The 24,323-nt window shown below is 40.3% G+C and overlaps 1 protein-coding gene across 3 annotated transcripts in view; it reads right to left on the reverse strand.

Moving 5' to 3' along the window:
• OXCT1 (3-oxoacid CoA-transferase 1) overlaps window positions 1-24,323 on the reverse strand; it is a 121,730-nt gene that overhangs the window by 19,630 nt on the left and 77,777 nt on the right. For all 3 annotated transcript variants that reach the window (XM_036308366.1, XM_036308365.1, XM_036308367.1), the window contains exon 14: window positions 6,200-6,289. In XM_036308366.1, the coding sequence (XP_036164259.1) occupies window positions 6,200-6,289 (90 nt within the window). The remainder of the gene's footprint in view (window positions 1-6,199; window positions 6,290-24,323) is intronic.

The raw sequence follows: 24,323 nt of genomic DNA on the forward strand, positions 1-24,323 counted from the left end.
GAATCATTTTCTCTTTCCACTCATGAACTGTCCTGGTAACTGAGAAAGCTTTTCTTAGCATCACCTTTCCATTTAAGAACTGTGCACACGCAGTCATAGAATTTAAAGTATTAGTTTAATTAAATTCTAGAAGGCATTTTAAAGGGGCTTGTTGGTTGCTGGACTGAGTTCTGCTATTTTTCCACATTTTAACATGTTTTGCAGGCATTTCCATCATTCCGGGAGAAATAAAAAGGCGTTTGCATTTTTTAAAGGTGAATATTCTTTTCCAAACAGATCCAGCCATGAATTATTAACAAATTATAAAATATTGACAAGCTTTTATGAATGAAAAATAATTAAACCAGCGGGAACTATGTTAAGTATCATTTATCCTAACAAAGGAAGGTTTATCTGGGGATTCTTTTCAATGTTGCTGAAAATTATCCCAAAAATGTTTTCCAGTAAAGCGTTCTTAAAAATATCCTTCATATAAGTTGGCTTTTCGTAACGCATTTGGTCCAAAATTAATAGGATTAATAAACCTCATTTATATTTTATAATTCCTATCCCCAAAAAGTAAAGACAAGTACAACAGCATCCAAGATTTCCATATGACACCTTCACTACCAGACACAAATTGAGCTTCATAAAAACAGTGTTCACAAAGATTTATTCTCAACTTTCATGACAATATAATTACAATTCTTTTGATCCCTTCAGAATGCAGACCTCCTACTGTAATAAAAATAAAATCCAAACCTGTTTTAGAAACAGAGCTCTCATTTATGTTCTTTAAAACAGGTACTCAAGCGTTGCTTGTTTCCAATAAATGACAACTAAAACTGAACTTCTTCGCTTTTGTGCTCGGAAAGCTATACCCTTAGGAATACACCTCCAGCACCGATGCTGAGAACAGAATACTTTCCTTTCCACTGTTAGTGGTGATGGTACTCGCCAGACAGAAACGTTTAGCAAAAGAAAATGGAGGCCCAGAGGCAGAATACATGGATTCTCAGCTTGGTTTTGCTCTTAATTTTGTACTTGACTTTTATCAGAATATTTAAGAACCATGAAATGCAGTTTGTCTTTGAAAGGGAAACAATAAGACCTATTTCACAAGAGTACTGCCATGATAACATAAAGGCAGTAAGCAGATAATTGCTTGGAAAGAGTGAAAAATGCCCCATATGTTCAAAGTAGCATTATGATTTGAAGAATTAGTGAGTTCCACAAGTATTTTGAGTCCTACTGTGCATCAGGCATGATTCTTCTTGGTTGTCAGGATAGACAGGTCCCCAGGCTTCATGGAACTGACATTCTAGTGAAGAAGGCAGATGAAGAAGTTGGGAAAAGCTTCTTTGGTGTTTTGAACAAAGACCTGAGTGAACTGAGAGAGTGAGCCACGCAGGTCCTAAGGAGGAGCAGGCCAGGCACAGAGAATAACAAGGCAAGGCCCCTGAGGCAAGAGGGTGTTTGGAATGTTCCAGAAACTTACAGGAAGAGAGCATGGCTGGAGTTCAGAGGATGAGAGGGAGAATGGTAGTAGATAGAATCAGAGAGGGGGATGGAGTCAACAGACCATGGAGGACCTTAGAGACAACAGTAAGGACTTTGAACTTGAATTTAAGTGAGATGGAAAGCCATGGAGGGTTTCTGAGATGAGGAAGAAGTAATGTGATTGACTTCTATTTTTAAAACATCACTCTGAGCACTGCATGAAAAACAGACAACGCACGCGCATGTGTGTTTCCACCCAACTCTTCTGTTTGCTCTTTGACAACAGGAAGCTAATTGTTAATCCCTCAACATGCACTGTCTTCCTGCACCCCAGTGCCCAGGCCCTCAACCTGCAACACTAGGACCAAGCTCTGGCCTATCCTTCAGATCTCCAGGCAGATGCTGCATCCCATGGACAGCTCCCTTATAAAGGAACTGGGTGCTCAACACCACACTCTACTTTATACCCTCTTCTATTTTAAGTATTGATTTCAATGACTCTCTCCCCATGAGACTCTGAGCTGCCTAAAGGAAAGACCACATCTTTCCGATGTTTATATCCTCAGACCCGATTATGATGCTTGGCACCTGGTGCCTGGTGCTCCATAAATATTGGATGCCTGAATAAATAGGTAAATCAACATACTCATACAAGGTAATTCTACCAAATTTCAAGCAAAGCATCAAAGAATATTCCTTTGGTCATTCATAATATCTAGAGATGGGAGGCACTAAGCCAACGAATTCATAAAACACTGGCTCACTCGGGTGTGACTGTGCAGAAGTAGGAGTGAGCCAGAAAACAAGATTACAGGGGTATGGTGGACACAATATTGACAGTGCCTGGTGTAGGGGTAGGAGCAGAAAATACCAAGGGTGCCTGCCTTTCCCAATGGGGCTGGGAGATAGTCTCTGCTCTAGGGGGTCTACGCAGAAGGAGAGTGTCAGGGAAATGAGAATGATGTCACTTGTGTGTGTGCTGCTGTTGAGGTGGGTGTGGAACAAGCAGGTGGAGTTGTGGAGGTGTCTACTAAGGAAAAAATACAGTTCTAGAGTTCATCAGAGTTCCAGTGTACAATTTCAGTGTGAAAATAAGGAGTCTGGAATGAAAAATAGTAGTTGGTGCCAAAAATTTAGATAGCAGCCAAAAAAGGTGTAGAGGATGAGAAGAGCATAGAGGCAAGGATAGAGTTATGAGGAATCCTGACAGGAACCCATGAAGAAGGAGACAGGGCACCTAGGGATCCAGGCTGGTGGGGCAGCAATGTGAGCCTAGCAATATGCTTTACAACCTTGGGCCCAATACTACTGCTGCAGATAGCCAGAGGGGGGGAAAGAAAGTCCAAAGAAATCTGCTTTCCCATTAAGGACATGGCTCAAAAATTACACACATTGCAAATACTCAAACGCCATTGACCCAAACTTGGTCACATGGATGCATCTACATGCAAGGGGTTCTGGGAAATGTAGTCTGTCCCTGGGCTAGTATGTATGTGCACAGGTAAAACTTGGAGAATTCTAATACAGAAGGGAAGAAGGGGAGATGGATCCTAAGAGACACAATTTGATTTTCAGATTGCGTTACCTACTTTGCTGATACCTGTCTCACCAAAGCAAAGCGTATTTTGACTCGCTAAAATGGAGAAAGAAAAAGAGGAAATTCTGAAACCTAAAGCTTCAAGTAAAGGGCAGGTGTGGGCGGGATGCTGGTGGAGAGGTAGCTTTGGTGAGGATGTGACAGGTATGCTATGATGAACACAGGCTGGATGACACTGAGGGAGACTCCTACCCCCACCACTTACCCAGGCAAGTTTCTCACCTGCCCCCGTCCCAGTCTTCCTTCACAGGGCCACTGAGGCTCACGAAATTCAGCACGTGCGATGCCAAGCAGAGGACCCTGCATCTAGTGAGAACTCAAACTGATACTCATTTTGTTTGTTTCTTCCCATTTTTCAAATGCAGAAGAAGGACATGTCAAGAGATGAAAAGAAGCTCAAGAAAGAAGGTGGCTGGACACAACACTTGGCCTACTTTTCCATGTTGCCTGCAACCCTGATGTCTAAGCTTATAGGGAAATCATGCGGCAATGCCAGGTGCACACCAGTGCCTCCCGTGGGGTCTCCAGAGGCAGCTTAAGGCAGGGAAGAGTTGGGAAGGTTCCTCTAGAGCAGCCCTGGCAGGCAGCCCAGTTCCAACACCAGCAGCTGCTGGCTGCTTGCAAAGGCTGGCAAGGAGAGAGCTTCCTTTGTCTCATTAGAGCAGCAACAACACAGGCATGCTTCTAAAGGTCAGGTAATGCTATATCGATAAGCCACCTGCATCTGCTCCCCTATGAGGAAGTGGTGCTTGAAAACCGCCTAGCAGCCCCACCCTCTCCGAAAAACATGCTGCCTCAGGATACGAGATGAAATGTCTTTTCACGACAATGAAAGTTTTAATCCTTTGTGGCAAATGTTTCACCCTTGTGTCTTACAAAGCTCACGGGACTTCTCCCCTAAGCTGTTCACTTAATCATTAGGCAGAAGTTACCTGGCATGTCTGCCAGAACAGATGGTTACCTGGAGAGGCTACCAGGAGTGGAAACCTGTCTCCCCTCCATCTCCTCTCCAGCCTCTACCAACTGTTTGGCCAGAGTAAAAGATGCAGAAGAGAAGCAGGCGGTCTTGGTGTTGCCTGGAGCTGGGCCAGTAACAATGAGTCCAGGTGAACAACAGACAGGAGCAACCACACATCCTGGACCACGGACAGAAAGTGAAGCTGGCAAGAAGAGAAACCTCTCTTGGTTAGTTTTCAAGATCTTACCTGTGAACAAATCACTGTTATTACTTTAATCATAAATATATTTTTGTTAGTTTATTCAAGTGAAAGTATCTAGGGAAAAATATCTAACTTCAGTTCTGTTCTAAAACTCAAGGCCATTTCCCATGGAGAGAAGAAAAAGAAGAAATGGTAACAAAAAAATATCTTGCTTCTGTGCAAAGCTTTAGAAGGGATTTCTAATCAGAAATTTGAAGTACTATTTCTTTTCCTCTATCAAAATTTCCAGCTGAGGTGAAAACACACACACACACACACACACACACACACACACACACACACATTTAAAACAAAGAGAAAGAGAATTGCTAAATACAGGCCTAATGTTTTGAAAACAACTGCACCAATATAACTTAAAATGAGTCGGACTTAAGTAAGAACAAAAGGAAAGGCAGAAAAAAGTGTTGTCCAAATAGACATAATGTTCCAGAAAATTGGACTTCATTTGCATGCTTGGCATCCTTCCGCCTCTGAAACGAGGTACTTTGGATGCTTCTGCAAGGCATCTCTTAGAAGCAACCTGTGCTGGTTTCATTTCCAATGTTTCATATTTATGCTCCACTGCTCACTTCCCACTGTTTACTAAACAGTTTATGATAATCCCACATTTATTACAGTTTTTACAACAGAGCCATTTCACAGCACACATCTCTCTGTAACAGAACTCCCCATGGGAAGCAAGTCAGAAGCCAATCTTGCAGCTCCATGATCTCCCCCTGTGCTGCACCGCTCAATGAAAACAGGGCCAACTACCACTTCCACTCAGAATAGCAGGTCTCAAGGTAGGAATAGGCAGCATTTGCTTTAAAACTAAGAATTTAAAAGAATACGTGGAAATGGACAAAGGGCACACAAAAACAAAGAGGGCACCACCCAATAGCAACATTTCAAATCATCCAAAGTCCATGGATTCAGGTCAGCAAAGCAGTTATGCTCAGCCGGTCCTAACACATTGAGTTGGGAACGAGGAAGAACGTTACATGGATTGCTCTGAAGTTAGAAAACTGGGCTTCAGAGTCAGGGACCCCCAAGTCTAATCTCAGCTCCACTAGTTATGTAGAACTCAGGCAAATTACTTAACTTGTCTGAAGCTGTTTCTGGAACCATGAAAGATGCCTATGATCAAGTTCATGTGCTTGTACACTCAACAAGTGCTGAGTGTGCTGTTGGCACTCAGTGAGCTCAGTACATGGAAACTATCATCATCACTATCATCACCATCATCTTCATCTTTATCACCACCAACATCATCACCACCACCATCATCATCATCACACCACCACCATTGCCATCATCAAATGTAAGTTCCATGAGGTCAATGATTCAATGATTTTTGTCTACTTTTGGTCAGTGCCTAGCACTTAACAGTCACTCAATAAATATTTGATGATTTGTTAAAATAAAAGTATGATACTTTTCAGAATCAGGATGCTTTCTGTCACCTAGCCCACAATTTTCTAACACCTTCTCCAAATGGTACCTCACAGCCTTGGTAAGAGGCCATATTGTCCATTTGAAAATAACTATTGTTAAAAGACCTATATTCTGCTATATTTTTCATTTTTCACAAGGAAAGCAACCACTATAATCATCTTTAAAACTGAATCAACACATCTGCCTTCACATCTTTTCATTGCTTTGAAGACGCTACAGCTTTTACTTTGGATGTGTCTACAAGGCAAACAATCAAAGAAGGTCTTGATATTTGTGCTTCATTCAAAGTTAAACAATAGTTTAACTGATAGTAAGTAACTGCCTTTATTTATAATCTTCCCCTCAAAGTATAAATGCTATCAACTTGAATAAGCCAAAAAAAAAAAAAAAAAAAAAAGAGGCCATGGTCAGATGACCGGGTGTATAGGATTTTGGTGTATTGAGAATTTCCAAAAGCTACATGCGTTACCTTTGCAGAATGCTCCATGGTGACCACCACCTTGGTTTTGGCACTGGACACCAGATCCATAGCACCTCCCATTCCTTTCACCATCTTCCCCTGCAAAATGGAAACAGAAAATAAGAAGTAATTCTCTAACTTTCATTTCTTTAGTATGTGGCAGAACAAAAGTAACTTGCAAGAATAAGCCACTGGAATAATTAATGAGGAAAAAAATATCATTGACCTTCATTTTTTAGTATATGAAGGTTTACAACCTTAATATTCCGTTTTTCTTTCATTTTAAACACATAACCGTCACTACTGAGTCTTTAATTATAGACCCTTTCCAAAGCTCTCCCTTGGATATTGTGTAGAATAAAATGCCATTCGGTGGTAGCCTGAGGCACTCATGGTGTCTCCCTAGTAATGAGTAATATTAAAGATGGGTCTGTCTTTCTAAAATGGCATTTATCTTGCTCTTAGAAAAGCAAACCATAGCAACATGAAAAATAGATTCCTGCTCAGCAAAAACAGAAAACAGGCTCAGAGTTCAGGGTCCTTTTGCCATTACCACTCTATTTTTGTCCATCTGTCCATGTCCTCATTCATTAAACATTTCGCAACCACCTGGTATGTGCCACACTCTGAATAATTCCCACTGTCTTCTCTCTTGTAATTGCAGAGTTTTGGAAAAAGCAAGTGTTTCCAGAGATGATGAAATAAATTTGCACTCTAGTATATAGAGGAGAATGTCTTCTAAGATTGAAAACACCTTGCCGAAACCGGTTTGGCTCAGTGGATAGAGCGTCGGCCTGCGGACTGAAAGGTACCAGGTTCGATTCCGGTCAAGGGCATGTACCTGGGTTGCGGGCACATCCCCAGTAGGAGATGTGCAGGAGGCAGCTGATCGGTGTTTCTAACTCTATCTCTCTCCCTTCCTCTCTGTAAAAAATCAATAAAATATGTTTAAAAAAAAAAAGAGAAAAGATTGAAAACACCTTAATATTTTATTTATTTTTTTACTCCAAGTGCTTTTGCTGATTTGACAGTAAATACTTCCAGGGCTCTCAGCTCCGCTCCCATAATTTCATAGCTATAAGGAGATTCAGCAATGTACTCACACCTGGTTTTAAAACAGTCTCAATCCCCTGCTTTCAGAAATATTTTAGAGGTGCCCTAACCGGTTTGGCTCAGTGGATAGAGCGCCAGTCTGCGGACTCAAGGGTCCCAGGTTCGATTCTGGTCAAGGGCATGTGCCTTGGTTGTGGGCATATACCCAGTGGGGAGTGTGCAGGAGGCAGCTGATCAATGTTTCTCTCTCATCGATGTTTCTAACTCTCTATCCCTCTCCCTTCCTCTCTGTAAAAAAAATCAATAAAATATATTTTTTAAAAAAGAAAAAAGAAATATTTTAGAGGTCAATGCACCACAGCATGAACGTGAATTAGATGTGCAGCATAAAGGGGAGGAGCAAGCAGTTGGGATGTTTTCGTGGTCAGGAGTCACCACCGCATGAGGTGGGTAGCAGCGGGCAAGGCGTGGGGGGCGGGAAGCAGGAAAGGAGCGGAAGGTACAAAATGAGTCTTCGCACACATGTAAGTCTGAAGTGAAGCCGAATCCATGTGGAAATGTGTAATTTTATACTTCTGTCAGCCATGCCTTCATCCCTAGTCATCTGCAATTTTACTATGTTTGGCACCAGGTCATGCTATTTCTGTGGACAACACTGATACCTCGTGGAATGACTCATGGATAAGTCAGAGAGGGCAGCAATAAATGTCTAGCATAAACTCCAACACTAAGGAAGTTTGAGACTTTCAAAGCATCAAATGACACAAAAGTAAGTCCATTTTCATATGTCTCAACCTGCTGTGCTGAGAACATCCGGCCAGTCTCAGCATCCACACACTGTGTCCTTGGGCAGGCTCTAAGCGTGTAAGTGCTAGGAGAATGATGAAGCCAAAAATAAGTAACAATAAAATAAAACCCAGAAAACCAAGCTAGTGTGTTAAAAAGTCCTTGCGTTTTTAAAAAAAAGCATTCCTGAATGCAAGTATACCACAGGCAAATGCTGTCCCCCATGGCACAATGAATATAGTAGAAATTTATGAAAGCCTCAGACTCTGGCCAATTTAGGTGGATCTGAATTACACATTTTAAACCGTTGTCCATTATTTCAGAAATAGTTACAGAGTGCCTACTGGGTACAAACTCTGTGCTGGCAGGACTACAAGGAGCTCTAAAACATGGTGGGAGAAATATTTTGTTTCTGTTAAAAATAAATTCTTGTGTGACCCAATGTGAATGCACAGCCCTCGTTACTCAGAGAGTCGGGTGGTCTGATGCCTCACCTCAAAGCACATGCTACAGATTTCAAAATGATTTTCACACTTACAGTCAAGATTAGGTGCGGGACCTGAGCTCTATCCTACTAACCCACTGGGTGATGCTGGCAAAACACCAAATCTCTCTGACTTTGGGTTCGTTATCTATAAGCCAGGAATAGGCATATCTGCCCTATGGCAGAGCTATTGAGACGAGTGCATAAGATAATGTGTAGAAAATTGTGTACTATGTAAAGTTTATAAATGTATTGATGTAAATCTTCATTGGTCAGATTAGTTTACTGAATGTCTAGTATGAGCCTGGCCCTGGACGAGGTGCTGAAGTTAGAGATTATCAAAGCAGGTTTCTTTTCCTCATAAGCCTTATCTGAGGGAGGGAAAGTATCCATGAGTAATTCAAGAGACTTGGACCCAATTTCCTTCCCCTAAAAGAAGCACACCCGCCCTCACTGGTTTGGCTCAGTGGATAGAGCTTCCACCTGTGGACTGAAGGGTCCCGGGTTCGATTCTGGTCAAGGGCATGTACCTTGGTTGCAGGCACATCCCAGTAGTGGGTGTGCAGGAGGCAGCTGATCGATGTTTCTCTCTCATTGATGTTTCTAACTCTATATCCCTCTCCCTTCCTCTGTAAAAAGTCAATAAAATAAAATAAAAATTTAAAAAAAGAAGCACACCCCACCTCTCCCTCACCACAAGGTAGAGCTAAGAGCCTTTCCCCTGGGTCCTTGTCCTATTCAGTGTGTCATTCTATCACAGTAAATTTCAACTTTTTCTCTTTCCTCTTCTTTTTCCTCTTTTTTGCATTGTCAGTGCTTGGATGAATGAGTGGATGGACAAACAGATTAAACTAACATAGGTATGTTCCCATCTGGCAGAACACAGGGAATGCAGCTGCTGGGAAACAGACGGAAGGAAGAGGCTGGGGACTGCCAGAGGGGGTATTTCACAAAAGCAGTCTTCCAGGCGGGAAAGAGAACAGCGGTGCCATCTCATCCAAAGCATTGCCAGGAAAAGCCTTCAAATATTTGATTTTTCTATTACTTTCAGGATGTTCATTGTATTTGAAAAAGAAAAGAAAACATTTCCCTCCATTTGGATTTTCAAATGATTTCTGAAACAGAATCAATGAGTAAAGGGAAACAATTCACTCTATTTATACCAGCAGGAAAAAAACAACAACACAGGGCTGTTGTTTCCATACAAAAACTATATACCAACAAATTGGGAGTCTGAAAGAAATGAATAAATTTCTAGAAACATACAATCTTTCAACACCAAATCAAGAAGAAACAGAATAATAATAATAAAAAAAAGAAGAAGAAGAAGAAGAAACAGAAAATCTGAGCAGACCAATTACAACTAATGAAATTGGAGCAATAATCAAAAAACTTCCAATAAACAGAAGTCCCAGACCAGACAGCTTCACAGGTGAATTTTACCAAACATTTAAAGAGGAACTAACACCTATCCTTCTTAAACTATTCCAAAGTATTCAAGAGGAGGGAAGACTCCCAATCTTATTTTATGAGGCCAGCATTATCCTAATTCCAAAACCAGATAAACACATTACAAAAAAATAAAATTATAGGCCAATATTCCCGATGAACAAGATGCTAAAATCCTCAACAAAACATTAGCAAAGTGAATCGAGCAATACATTAAAAAGATCACACACCATGATCAAGTGGGATTTATTCCTGGGATGTAAGGTGGGCACAATATCCACAAATCAATTAGCGTGACACATCACATAAACAAAATGAAGGATAAAAATCATGTGATTATATCCATAAATGCAGAAAAGTCTTTTGACAAAATCTAGCACCCATTTATGATAAAAACTCTCAGAAAAGTGGAAATAGAGGGAACATTTTTAAAGGCCACAAGTGGCATACCCATAGCTAACATCATATTCAATGAGGAAAAACTAAAAGCAAGATCAAGAACAAGACAGGGATGTCCGCTTTCACCACTCTTATTGAACATCGTACACAGCAATCAGACAAGAAGAAGTAAAAGGCAACCAAATAGGAAAGAAAGAAGTAAAGCTGTCATTTGCACATGATAGGATGACTATGTAGAGAGAACCCTAAAAATTCCACCAAAAATACTACTGGAACTGATAAATTCAGTAAAGTACCAGGATACAAAATAAATATCCCAGAATCAGTTGATTTTGATATTGTTATTGTTGTTGTGTTAATCCTCACCCGAGGATATTTTTCCATTGATTTTTAGAGAAGAGTGGAAGGGAGGAGGAAAGACAGAGAGAAACATCGATGTGAGAGAGATACATGGATGGGTTGCCTCCCGCCTTCAACCAAGTACGTGCCCTTGACTGGAATTGAAACCAGGACCCTTCACTCCGCAGGCCAATGCTCTATCCACTCAGCCAAACCGGCTGGGGCTCAGTTGCATTTTTATACACCACAATGAATTATCAGGAAAGGAAACTAAGAAAACAATCCTATTTACAACTGCAAATGTGTTGACGTAAATCTTCATCGGTCGGATTAGTTTACTGACAAACAACAACAAAACATTTAGGAATAAATTTAACCAAGAAGGTAAAAGACCTATACTAAAAAAAAATTATAAGACACAGAAAAAAGCAAAAAGACACAAATAAATGGAAGCATGTACCCTACTCACAGTGACCTCCAGGCACTGGCCCATAAAATCCTCTCACATGAAATCCTCAATCTTTTTTGCTTTCTGCAATCTGGACACTTGACCTCCAAAGTAACCTTGGAAAATACTGAGCTTTCTTCAGTTTCAGTCCTTAAAAGATTGTGTGTCACAGAGACCCCTTAGAACCACACTGCATTGTTTAACATGAGGGTGGGGGGGCAAGGAGAGACAAAAACATACAGGGGTGCTAAGCCACTGAAATTGAGAGGCTCATTTGTTACAGCAGCCAGCATGAGTGATATGATGATGTGGTGCCCAAATGAGTTCTATGGAGGGTGAGAATTCAATGTAGAATTAAAACCAAACGCTACATCTATCCAACAGAGCAGGGTCCTGGAGCAGGCCTCTTAAGGGTGATATGTGGAGGTGGGTATATGCCAGGTACTGAGCTAGGCACTGTAATGCACCTCTATTCAAATGTCCAACACACTGCTTGGCATTGTACACACATGAGATGCTGACCTCATCTCCATCCTTATTTTCCTTCTCCAAACCCAACTCCCTATTCCACATAAAAAACAAGAAGCTGATAAAACAGCGGGGTTAAGGAGGTAAAAACATGCCTTAAAATAAATCACGAGAGAAAGTGACCCTTGGAGAAAAACAGGCCTATAATGAAGAGGTTTGGGGGCATGCTTGGAGCCCTGGACCAGAGTGAGACAAAGCGTGGTTTTCTCTAAATCTCATCAGCAAACATGCAATTCTTGAATGGTGCCACTTTCGTTCTAAAATGTATTCTGCCTAGAATAATGCAGAGATGATTGCTGGATACTCATTTCACAGCCAACTCATCTTTTTGCAGTTAAGGGCTGACCCTGAGATCAAGGATAGAAAGATAGAAAGAATACTGAGAGAGAGAGAGAGAGAGAGAGAGAGAGAGCTAGAAATGCTACATGCACTGTTATAACAGATACACATCTTTTCTAAAAAAAAAAAAAAAAATACTAACTCAAGTATCATCCTTAAATCATAAATATTTATTGAGGGTTTCTTATAAGCCAGGTACCAAGATAAAATGAATATAATTACCTACCTTTTTCTAGAAAATAGAAATTAAAATCATTATTTTAAATATATTCTACTTAATTTGACACTACTTCCTAATATTGGAATTTTCTAAAAAAGAAACTCTGGTGATAAAGCAATAACATTAAAAAACCTCAGAGCATCAAAGTACAAATATTAAATTGTACTTCCAAAGAAATAGTCACTCAGATTCTAAATATGACCTTTGGTGACATTTTAAGGTTTTAATAAAATCGAGCTGTTCTGTGAAGTGCTGTTTAAAGTAAACATACCAAAAATCATTCTTGCCATCACCTTTATCATTGGTATATAAATAATAATAATAGCTTATATGAAGATTCTTTTTACTTCTAAATATTCCGGTCTTAAGTTAGAAACAAGTTACAATACAGAAACTATTTTTAAAGCATTGTAAACTAATGTTAAGTGCCTCACTGGAAAATGTGAATCGATTGGACGTAAAATGGAAAGATAGCTATGCAGTGATCTATGAATAAAACCAGGGCTTGCTCAATATTTCGCACCACAATCTACATGTAAGCCTCTTGATTTCCGTCTCACTTCCTCATCATTAAAAAATGCTCTAGGAAAGAAAAGGACCTCTAAACACATTCCTAGCTACAGTAGGGACGAGGGAAACTAGGGCACATAATAACATTTGTTGAAACACAGAGAGACAGGTTATAACTTCATTTATTAGGGAAAATAAAAGATGTACAGTCTGCCTTAGTTTAGCAAAGTTATGACAAAGTTACAGCGGACTATTTCTTTTTTCTTTGTTATACTTTGCATTCGAAACCAAGAAAAACGCAAGTTTCCGCTCAAAGAGGAATTGCATGTCCCAGGAGATGTGCATTGTGAACATAAACTAACTAATAGGGAACTGGAAATATAATTATAGTCTCCTGCTAGGTAAGTTAACAAAATTGCTCATAACAGATATGTCATCAATCATAATGTGGGCTCAAAAGGTGTCAAAAAAAGCAGTACTTGGGTGAACTCAGAATTTTATTTCAGTAAGTTCTCCTTTGTCCTTGTTCTCTCAGGGACCTTGTTTCATCAATGACCCCCACCCTCCTGGTTCTCCATCTCCCCATCTCCGTAGCTCCTCTCTGTTGATCTCCCAACGCCCTGAAATCGCTTTCTGCCTTGACCATGATCTTGAAGTGAAGACAACTCAATCAGGTCTCTCATATTTAATCATCTGATTCAGTAGACACTTTGTGAGTCTTTCTACTACTTTCTGCACTATTTCCCACCAACTCCTTGAAACTGTCCACTCCTGGCTGCCGTGGCACAATACCTCCCTCCTCGAGGCTCTCGGGCGCCTCCTGGCATCCGTCTTCCACGCCACTTTGTGTGCCGGCCAACTTAAAAGCTCTGTTCTTGGCCTCCTGCTCTTGTTTCTACTTGTTCTCGAAGAGTAACTTCTCAGAATATAGCCTTACCCTGTCTCTGAGGATACCTAAAGCCACATTTCCAGCTCAGATCTCTGCTCCCAAGTTTCAGATATCAACTTTCAAAGCCTCCCCAGTCACCCTGAAGCACAGTTGGTTAGCTGCTTTCCCAAACTGCACCCTCTTGTTGGTGGGCACATAATAAGGCTACATTTTCCAGCCTCCCTTGCAGTTGGAGACAGTCACAGGAATAAGCTCTGGTGGAGGGGAAGTGGGTGAAAGTGATACAGAACAGAGCTGGACCATAAACCTCCCCAAGAACAACGCTCCATGCTCCTCCCCTTTCTGCAAACCACACGTTGAAGATGGCAGAGCCATGGGATGAAAGGAATCTCGGTCACCGAGTTACTGCACAGAGAAGAACGGCCAGCCAGACAGGGACACTCGCTGCTGGTCCATGTCAGTGAGAAATAAAAACTTCCGGAATATTGTGTTAATCATTACATGGCTCAGCTCAGTGTGGTCCAAACCAAATTAAGCATCTTTTTTTGCTGATCTAACCGCTAATGTCCCATACCCTAGTGGCCATCTATCCACCTCAAGTTCCAAATCAGAAACTTCCTGTCTCTTGCCTCTCTGTCCTTATCTATGTACAATCAACCGGTCATCCAATCACAAAGAACTCCAATTTTCCCAATAGTTCTTGAACTTGACCTTTTCTCTCCCTAGCTAAGATCCTTGTGATTTCCCCTTAGAGCAGTGGTTCTCAACCTTACTAATGCCACGACCCTTTAATACAGTTCCTCATAATGTGGTGACCCTCAACCATAAAATTATTTTCGTTGCTACTTCATAACTGTAATTTTGCTACTGTTATGAATTGTAATGTAAATATCTGATATGCTATATGTGTTTTCCGATGGTCGCGACCCACAGGTTGAGAACCGCTGCCCTAAAGTATTATAACAACATCCCTAATACGGAGCCTCTGTCCAGCCTTGTCCTTCTCAAATCCTTCCAACCCACAGCCATGAAAATAATCTCTGTAAAATGAGCATTTCACATCATTCCTTGGCTTAAAACCTTCACTCGTTCCGTAGTGTTTCAGGGTCAAGTCCAAGTGCCTCAGCCTGACAAATACAGGCCTGTGAGAACCTGGTCTCAACCTGCTCTTTCCTTACAGCCCAGCACCCACTTCTATGCCAAGAAGTTGCTTGTACACGGCATACGGCTTCGCTGTGTCACCAAGTCCCGCCCACCCTCGTTCCATCATGTCCTCCAGATTATCTTTTACCCATCAAACCACGACCACTTTTCCAGGAAAAGCTCATGTGCTCCTGTTCTATCCCAGCAACAAGATTAGATCAGACCTCTTTGGGCTCCTCTCACAGCATCTTTGCTTGTCACCATTTTAGAATCTACCACTTGACTTGTCTGAGATCAGGGCTGACAGCCACTGGCAGGTAGTGGCAAGGCCACACAGGTAGTTATAATTGAAATTCTCCTCTTGAGAGGCACCCTTCCTCTCTGTAATCAACCTGCCCCCACTGCCATCATCTGGAAGCTGAGAATACCACAGAGCCTCCAAGCCCCCTCCAGCCACGACTGACATCTGTGCTGACTGATCACATCTAACCTGGCTCATCAGTCCTTGTGCCCCACAGAAATCAGTTAATGTCACACAGCAAAAATGAGTTCTATTCCTGGCTATTAACACCGATTATCGCATTTATAAAAGTATAAATATATTCAATAATGTCTTCCTGGTTCATTTATGAAACCTCATCTCTCCAAGTAAAGAAAAAGCCCCAGGGTACATAAAATTGATGATAGGTCATTAACTCTACTTTGTTCAGGAAATTAATAAGCATCTATTAAGTTAATAGTTAGAAGCATGAAACTTTCATGTTTTCCTAAAGCACAATCAATGTATGATGAAGTTCGTGCTTATAAATGAGGCACTTTAAAGAGGTTAACCTCTTTGTACAGGGTCAAAGAGACCAACACTCTGAGCTTTCTATTTGCTGGGTTAATGAAATGGACAGCAGGGGGAAAACTCTGTGCTATTCTTAGCTCTGTTCTGAAGCTGCAGTTTCAGTTTTCAGAGTCTATTCATAATTCTGCAGAGAGGAAACAGATCAAGCTGGCCCAGGAAGCTCAGCTTGCTTTATCAGGCCCCCTCAGGTACCTGTGCCCAGACATCAAGCACCGCTCCAGGACACATAACTTAATAGATTATGTAATAGGATACAATAAATAAGTTACTTAATTGAGTTTATGAAATACAACTAAACACTAAAGCTTCTGGTCTTTTCCATTATCCAAAACAGAATAAGTACAATCGTTTAAAATCCAAGGGTAAGTTATTCTCTGCATTAATAACCTCTCCTTTCCATTGGTCACTGAGAAATGTATGAGAATTATATGAAGTTGGCCACATGTGACCATGTGTGACCTACAAACACAGGAGTTTCATATGATTGGATCGAACTAATGTTCTAATGGTGGGAAAACAGATCTCATTTGTTATTATAAAAATTTGTTTAAGGTTTATATTATTTTTAGGAGATCCCTAGATAATCACAACAAAAGTGACAGCTACAATACAAATGGAAAGGTACCAATTATTTTTATGTCTCCATCTACTAAAATAGATCAATCCCCTCAACAACTCATTCACATGGAATGTTAAATTATTACTTAAAAAAACACACACAGGAAATAGTTGTTCTCAGAAATTTGACTTTCGGATTCTTTAAAGAGGGCAGGGTTGGTGGGGATGAAGGAAGGGGATGTGAGGATTAGAATGACAGGCAGGAGCATGCTTGCTCCATCACTGCCTCCCACCGTCTGCAAAGCTCTAAAAAGCAAATGACAGAATTATTATAATTACGCTGCCATCTCTGACAGCTGGATCGAATTTTCACAGAGAGACACAGGGGCTGAGAGAACATTATTAAGGAATACACTGAAATCATTACTAGTGTTTTTATCCACAATAGAGAACACCAAAAAATAATGCAGCAAAAAATTTAAAAGTAAAAAAACACAAAGAAACAAAGCACTCACTTAAGAACAATTGCATAAGAATGGTAAGTCTACCGAATGTGGTTGCCCTACTGAGCAAGTGTCAGAGGCTGAGGTGAAAGGAATAAAACCACTTTGATTCTACACTGTTAATAAGTACTGTTTATTCCCAAGATGTCCTCTGGGCTTCACTGAGGACCAAGTTTAATGACTGCTAAGTACCTCCCATTGGGGGGTTAACAGCTATGAACATTAATGGCGAATTGACAACTCTGGTCACTGTTTGATTTGTTTCCTCCTGCGCACATCCTAACTTGTAAAAGGGGGATCAGTGCCTCTCCGTGTGAAGTCAGTCCCAGCTCCGGGTTGCTAAGAACACACAAGTCAGTTTGGGGACTAAGAGAACCATGAGCAGTATCCTTCCATGGAGGTTCACATCCCGGACTAGTATGAGGTCTGAGCCCAGGAGGGAGAAGCAGGTCCTCCTGGTGACAATGACCCACCTCCAGAGCCATGGAGACCACTAAGGGCGATGTCCCTGTGGGGGGTCCTCAGGGCACAGGCATCAGTCTCTCTTCTGAAGAGTGGAAGCTGAAAGTGCAGTGAAAGTACAATAGCTCCTCCCCCAGAGGGAGAATGAGGTAAAGAGACAAACTTCTTCAAATACTGAAATGGGTTAGGATAATTATTTCAGAGAATTTGCCATAAAGTTAATATTTTTGAAAGATACACAAGAAAAATTGAGAGAATATTAATTTCTTTCTTGCTATCTTTTCCATTCAGTACCACCAGAGCAAGCTCTTGAATGGAAAAAAAAAAAAAAAAAAAAGCAATCCTACATAATAAAAGCCTACTATGCAAATCAACTGAACAGTGGAACAACTGGTCAGCGGGGGGTGGGGCCAGCGAGCAGACAGTGCCAGGCCAGCCAAGACAGGTGCCAACAGACAGAGAGAGGGGACAGCAATTGGGGGGTGGCAGTGACCAGCGGCAGTGGAGGGGCGATCGGGGAGGTGAGGCCGGTTGCTAGCCAGAGCTGCAGAGGGAGGACAGACTGCAGCTTAGGCCCACTCCCTGAACTAAGCCATCAGTTGGATATCCCCCGAGGGCTCCCAGACTGTGAGAGGGTGCAGGCCGGGCTGAGGGACCCCCCAACTCCTGAGTGTGTGAATTTTCGTGCACCAGGCCTCTAGTGTTGGGAATAAAAATGAAAAGTAACAAGCTAAAAAAACTTATGGTGAAGGTCTTGGTCATGTAAAAATCAAAATACTGCCGAGACCGGTTTGGCTCAGTGGATGGAACATCGGCCTGCGGACTCAAGGGTCCCGGGTTCGATTCTGGTCAAGGGCATGTACCTGGGTTGCGGGCACATCCCCAGTGGGAGATGTGCAGGAGGCAGCTGATCGATGTTTCTCGCTCATAGATGTTTCTAACTCTCTATCTCTCTCCCTTCCTCTCTGTAAAAAATCAATAAAATATATTTTTTTAAAAAAATCAAAATACTGAGGATAGAATGAAAAAAAAAAGAAAGATATTCTTTTGAAGTAAAAGACAAAGTTCAGAAGAGGCAGAAATATAGAGAAACATAAAACTTTAATTCATTTCTTGATTTGCCAGTGTCCTAACTCCCTAAACTTTGTAAGTGATCATTTAAGTTTCTGAACTTGAAGTTCTCAATAACTTTATGTAGCGCCTATAACACCAGAGATGGACGTTACATGCATGAAAAACAGTATTAAAAGTAAATGTCTAAGTAAACAAACTTGATAATTCCAGGTCCACTTCATATGGAGCCCAAGTTAAGGTACATTTTACCTTGATACCTATGCAGGCGAGGATCAAGAGCTGCAGTGAACGGATGTGTTCCTTTCTTTGCTACAACACCCTGTGGCAGACATGACTGCGCTCACATTCTCTTGACACTCAAGCATGGAAAACACTAAAAATTAGCTACTTTTACTCCCAAGAATGCCATTTGTAGGCCTAATATTTAGAAGGAAACGATTACCTTGATAATCACCTTGAGGCAAAGCTATTCAGAAAGGACTTACTGTTTTCCCTAACCTCCATGAGCAGATCTAAAACAGGAAGTTGTTGACTTTTATTATTCAAAACTGAATGACATGGGATGTAAAGTACAGCAGAGGGAATATAGTCAATGATAATGTAATAACTGTGGATGGCGTCAGATGGGTACTAGAGTTATTGGGGTGATGCTTCATAAGTTATATAAATGCTCATTATGTTGTATACCTGAAACTAATATAATATTGTATGTAAACTAACTGAAAATTCATTTTTAAAAAACCGGAATAGGTGTGGGCTAGTATGTATGCACACAATACTTAGCTCTGTCCACTGAGCAGGCCTACACGTAATGATAAATAAGTAGCAACAAGCAGACCTAACACTCAAGGTTTCAAGTAGTATCCTTAAATAAAAGCAAACAGGGCTCCTTGCAGAAATAACTGATTCTAGGGGCAAGAAAAATATAAGACAAGCATCTTTTAATAACAAAGTAAGAAACACTCAACAAAATAAATTTTTTAATGGAAGTGAACAGGAGCCGAATTGAGAGAGCTCCCAATGGCTACAGCCGGAACAATTTGTGCATGAAAATAAATTAACATGGTATTGGATTATAATTAAAAGTATAAAATATACATGAGTCCATACCACTAAACAAATGATTAAATAAATAAATAAATAGATAGATAGATAAATAAATAAATAAATAAATAAATAAATAAATAAATGCCAGATAAATCTTCTCTTTACATGAACTTCAGATAATAATATCCCTCCTATAAGACACTTTTGAGGTTGGGCTCAATCTATTGAGTTACTTCTAAAGAATAAGGTAGGGAAAGGAAATAGTAACTTTATAGTGAACAAACCTGGTAAATACTACCTTACTTGCAGAGAGTAAGTAGATATGATAAGCTTTCCTTTATTTAAAAAAAAAAAAAAGAAAGAAAATACAAGGAAAAGCTAAGCATATTACCTGAAGTTCTAAAACAACTCAGAAAAACAATTGGGTGAAGTCTCTTCCTAGTATCCAGAAAGAGGTAATTGAATCTCCAAAGAAGATGCTTCCTATTTTAAAATGTCCATTATGTTGAACTTATTGCAGCATTTTTCTTTATTATTGCTTCTGATCTGCTGGATGGTGCTAATTTAGTTGGGAGACAAACAGTAAGCCTACAGATGTTTTCTGTAGCTTCAGTCTAGACAACTTCTAAAAATGCAGTCAGATCCTCTAGGACTAAAATTACAAAAATTTTCCAAATGTGCTTACCAACAAACCATGCATCTTTCACCAACCTGAAGCCATGATGGAAGAAAATTAAATTTCCTAAAAACGATATGATTATGAGCAGAAGTTACATTCAGGATAGAAATATGTTAGCTGATAAAGCTTCTACATGTCAGAGTAATAAGTTTATTGTATAAGAAATTCTAGCAATAAGAAAAATATTGTTTTTTTAGGGATGCTATTTCTATATAATTTATAGATTAGGTTTTCAGGGTCTGATTGTTTAGATATTATGCCTATTTGTCTCCATTTTAATCTACATTTTTGGCCCTTTATAATTTTATAATAAACTAGAGGTCTGGTGCACAAAATTCGTGCACTTAGGGAGGGGGGTTCCCCAGCCTGGCTTGTGCCCTCTCACAGTGCGGGAGCCCCGAGATCAATCTCCCCAAACAGGTAGGCCCCGTCCACCCCTGGGGCTCCTTGCCCCGCCCACCCATCTGGGGCTCCTTGATGGATTGCCCCAAAGAGGTAGGCCAGGATCTGACTCTTCAGCTTCACATGGAGCCGCCGGGACCCCCAGCATCACAGCGCATGCAGCATCAAGTCCCCACCCACCCATGCACACCTCCCCGCACACGCAGCCCCGCCCACCCGCACACGCCTGCTGTGCACACAGCCTCCTGGTGGTGGGTTGTTACAGCATGAGGGCATCACAGCGTGAGGGTATGACGACCACATAGGCTTTTATTAGTAGAGATACATGATCTCTACCAAAAGATGGTAGTTCCAAAAGCAGAGATAATACCCAAATCACAGAAATAGCTGCCCAATCAAAAATTCCCTTATCCTGTACTATAAATGTTTTAGGCTAAACTATAACTCAGAAATATGCAAAACAGATAAGTGGCTAAAACCCATCAAATCTTTTGTACTTGAATTAAAGCGTATGAGCCTCCCCTGAAGGGATCTGTATTAGACCTTCACGAAAAACAGATTTTTTGTTTTTATTCACAATTGTAATAAGGTGAGTAATCTTGTTTTCCATCCAAAATTATACTGAGAAACTGGCACTTAGCTAAATTAGGATAATCTGAAAAAATAACATATAAGTAATATCTTATTTTCTAATATATTCTCTATATATGAAGTAGCAATTCAAATACTCCAATAAACTAATTGAGTTACCACGTGATAAAATGGGCAATGGTGAATTTATTGGGTACAATCAAGGTAAAAAATTCTATCTGCCTTACCCCTGGCTGGTGTTGCTCAGTGGTTACAGTGTCAACCCGAGCACTGTGACCGATGGGGTCACAGGTTCAATTCCCCATCAAAAGCATGTACCTAAGTTGCAGTTCAATCACTATCCCTAGTCAGAGCACTTTCAAGGAGGCAACCAATCAATGTGTCTCTCTCACATCAATATTCCCCTTCCTCTCTCACTCTCCTCTCCCTCTCCCTACCTCCCTTCTACTCTCTCTAAAAATCAATGCGGGGGGTGGGGGTTTCTATCTGCCTTTTACATAGGAAAAGTCCACTATACTGGCTGAAGAGGGGGGAAAAGGAGAAAGGAAACTCAGTGTAAAATTCTGGTGATCTTTCCTGTCATTCTACTTAGATAGCGATGGTCTGGAAAGAGGATAAGATGAGAGATGGGAAACTGATGTTTGCTCAGCTCAATTCCATATACCTCTCAGAATTTGATCTTATCAATATGACTCTAGGACCCACCTCCGCAGCTTCACAAGGAGCCGCCGGGACATATGTTGTCATATCATATGACCCCAAATGGAAGCCATATGCTCTACTGGGTTCTTAATATCAGTGAGCTGATCTAGCACTGTTCCTGAGGGTCTTATGCATCCCAGTGCTAACATAGCCAAGTGCTGGAGGTCCTTCAACATGGCCACTCATATGCACTACACTGGAAAGGAATGCAAATAAGCCAGAAGCAGCAATGCATGAATGGATTCTGCAAATAATACAAGCATTTAGGGCTCTCTATTTCTTCTGAGTATCATTTGACTTGTATGCCACAAGCTTTGAAATCAAGTTCTCATTTTCATTCGTTCCTAAGTAATTTGTAATTTCAGGTATGATTTCTTTTTGGATTCAGTGTCCTATGAGGAAAGAATGTGTGGCAGATTTTATGGTTTCCCAGATTTTATGGTGTAAAAAGAAGTAAAACACACTTTTAAGTGTACTTTGACTAATGTGATTTGCACCTTAGGGTTGACTTTTAAAAGGTTACCACCCATAAAAATAACTATTTGCATTTCAAAACCTTTGGATTACCCAAGGCTCAGTAATCCAAAGTTTTTAGATCTATATATATTTAAAATTTTCCCTAGTAAAACTATTTTGACAATAAAAATAATGATCAAAAATTATCTCTATACTCAGCAAACTACAGGATGTTGAAAAAAGAGATAGATGAAGACATAAACAAATGAAAGACTATACCATTTCATCCACATCATTAAAATGTTCATACTACCCAAAGCAATCTATAGATTCAATGCACTCCCCATTAAAATACCAACAGCACATTTCACAGACCTAGGACAAACTCTCCAAAAATTCATATGGAATAAAAAAAGAACACGAATAGCTGCAGCAATCCTGAGAAAGAAGAACAAAGTTGGAGGGATCACAATACCAGATATGAAGCTATATTACAAAGCTACTGTTCTCAAAACTGCCTGGTACTGGCACAAAAACAGACATATAGACCAATGGAACAGAACAAAGAACTCAGAAATCGACCCAAGCCATACTGCTCAATTAATATTTGACAAAGGAGGCAAAAGCATACAGTGGAGTCAAGACAGTCTCTTTAATAAATGGTGTTGGGAAAATTGGACAGATACATGAAAAAAAGTGAAACTAGAACTCCAACTTACACCATACACAAAATAAACTCACAATGGATAAAGGACTTAAAAAATAAGACGGAAACCATAAAAATCTTAGAAGAATCCATAGGCAGCAAAACATCAGACATATGTCATAGCAATGTCTTTACTGATACAGCTCCTAAGACAATGGAAAATAAGGAGAAAATAAACAAATGGGACTACATCAAAGTAAAAAGCTTCTGCAGAGCAAAAGAAACCACCAAAAAAAATAAATAAATAAAAAAGCCCACTGCAATGGGAGAACATATTTGCCAATGTTATATCTGATAAGAGTTTAATCTCCAAAATGTATAGGGAACTCAAACATCTTAACAAAGGAAGATAAACAATCTAATCACAAATGGGCAAAGGACCTAAATAGACACTTTTTGAAAAAGGACATTCAGAAAGCCACCAGATGTATGAAAACATGCTCAAAGTCACTAATCATCGGAGAGATGCAAATCAAAATGACAATGAGATACCATCTCACACCTGTCAGAATGACTATGATCAACAAATCAACACATGACAAGTGCTGGAGAGGATGTGGAGAAAAAGGAACCCTCCTTCACTGCTGGTGGGAATGCAGACTGGTGCAGTCACTGTGGGAAACAGTATGGAGTTTCCTCAAAAAATTAAAAATGGAACTGCCATTTGACCCAGTGATCCCACTTCTAAGAATATATCCCAAGACATTAGAAACACCAATCAGAAAGGATATATGCACCCCTATGTTCATAGCTGCATAATTTACAATAGCCAAGATTTACAACAACCTAAGTGCCCATCAGCAGATGAGTGGATTAGAAAACTGCAGTACATCTACACAATGGAATACTATGATGCTATAAAAAGGAACTCCTACCATTTGCAACAGCATGCATGGATGGAACTGGAGAGCATTATGCTAAGCGAAATAAGCCAGGCAGTGAAAGAAAAGTATCACATGATCTCACTCATTTGTGGAATATAATGAACAACATAAACTGATGAACAAAAAAATAGCTCTAGAGACATAGAAGCATTGAACAGACCGTCAAACCTCAGAGGGAAGGCGGGGGGGGGGGGGGGGGGAGGGGAAGAGGGGAGGGTAAGAAATCAACCAAAGGACTTGTATGCATGCATATAAGCATAACCCATGGACACAGACAGTAGGGGTGTGAGGGCATGTGCTGGGGGGTGGGACCAGCTGGGGAGACGTCAATGGGGGGAAAAGGAGACATATGTAATAGTTTAAACAATAAAGAATTAAATAATAATAATAATTGATGAGAAGTTCACAGCACAATGGTTCACAGAAAAAATGCATAATACATATAGAACTTTATGATTTATTCTATGAGTTTTAAAACAGAATTGATCTTGGATAGGAAGAAATAAAAAATGTTGAATTTGCCTAAACCTCCAATATATATTGAAGATGGGACATCTCGTTTAAAATGTTTGTTATTTCCAGTTTTTCTAATAAGAACTAGATATCCCTTGATAAAAATGTCTGTGTGGGAT

The sequence above is a fragment of the Myotis myotis genome, unplaced genomic scaffold (genome assembly GCF_014108235.1).
Source record: "Myotis myotis isolate mMyoMyo1 unplaced genomic scaffold, mMyoMyo1.p scaffold_m19_p_5, whole genome shotgun sequence".
In the NCBI taxonomy this organism is placed as follows: Eukaryota; Metazoa; Chordata; class Mammalia; order Chiroptera; family Vespertilionidae; genus Myotis; species Myotis myotis.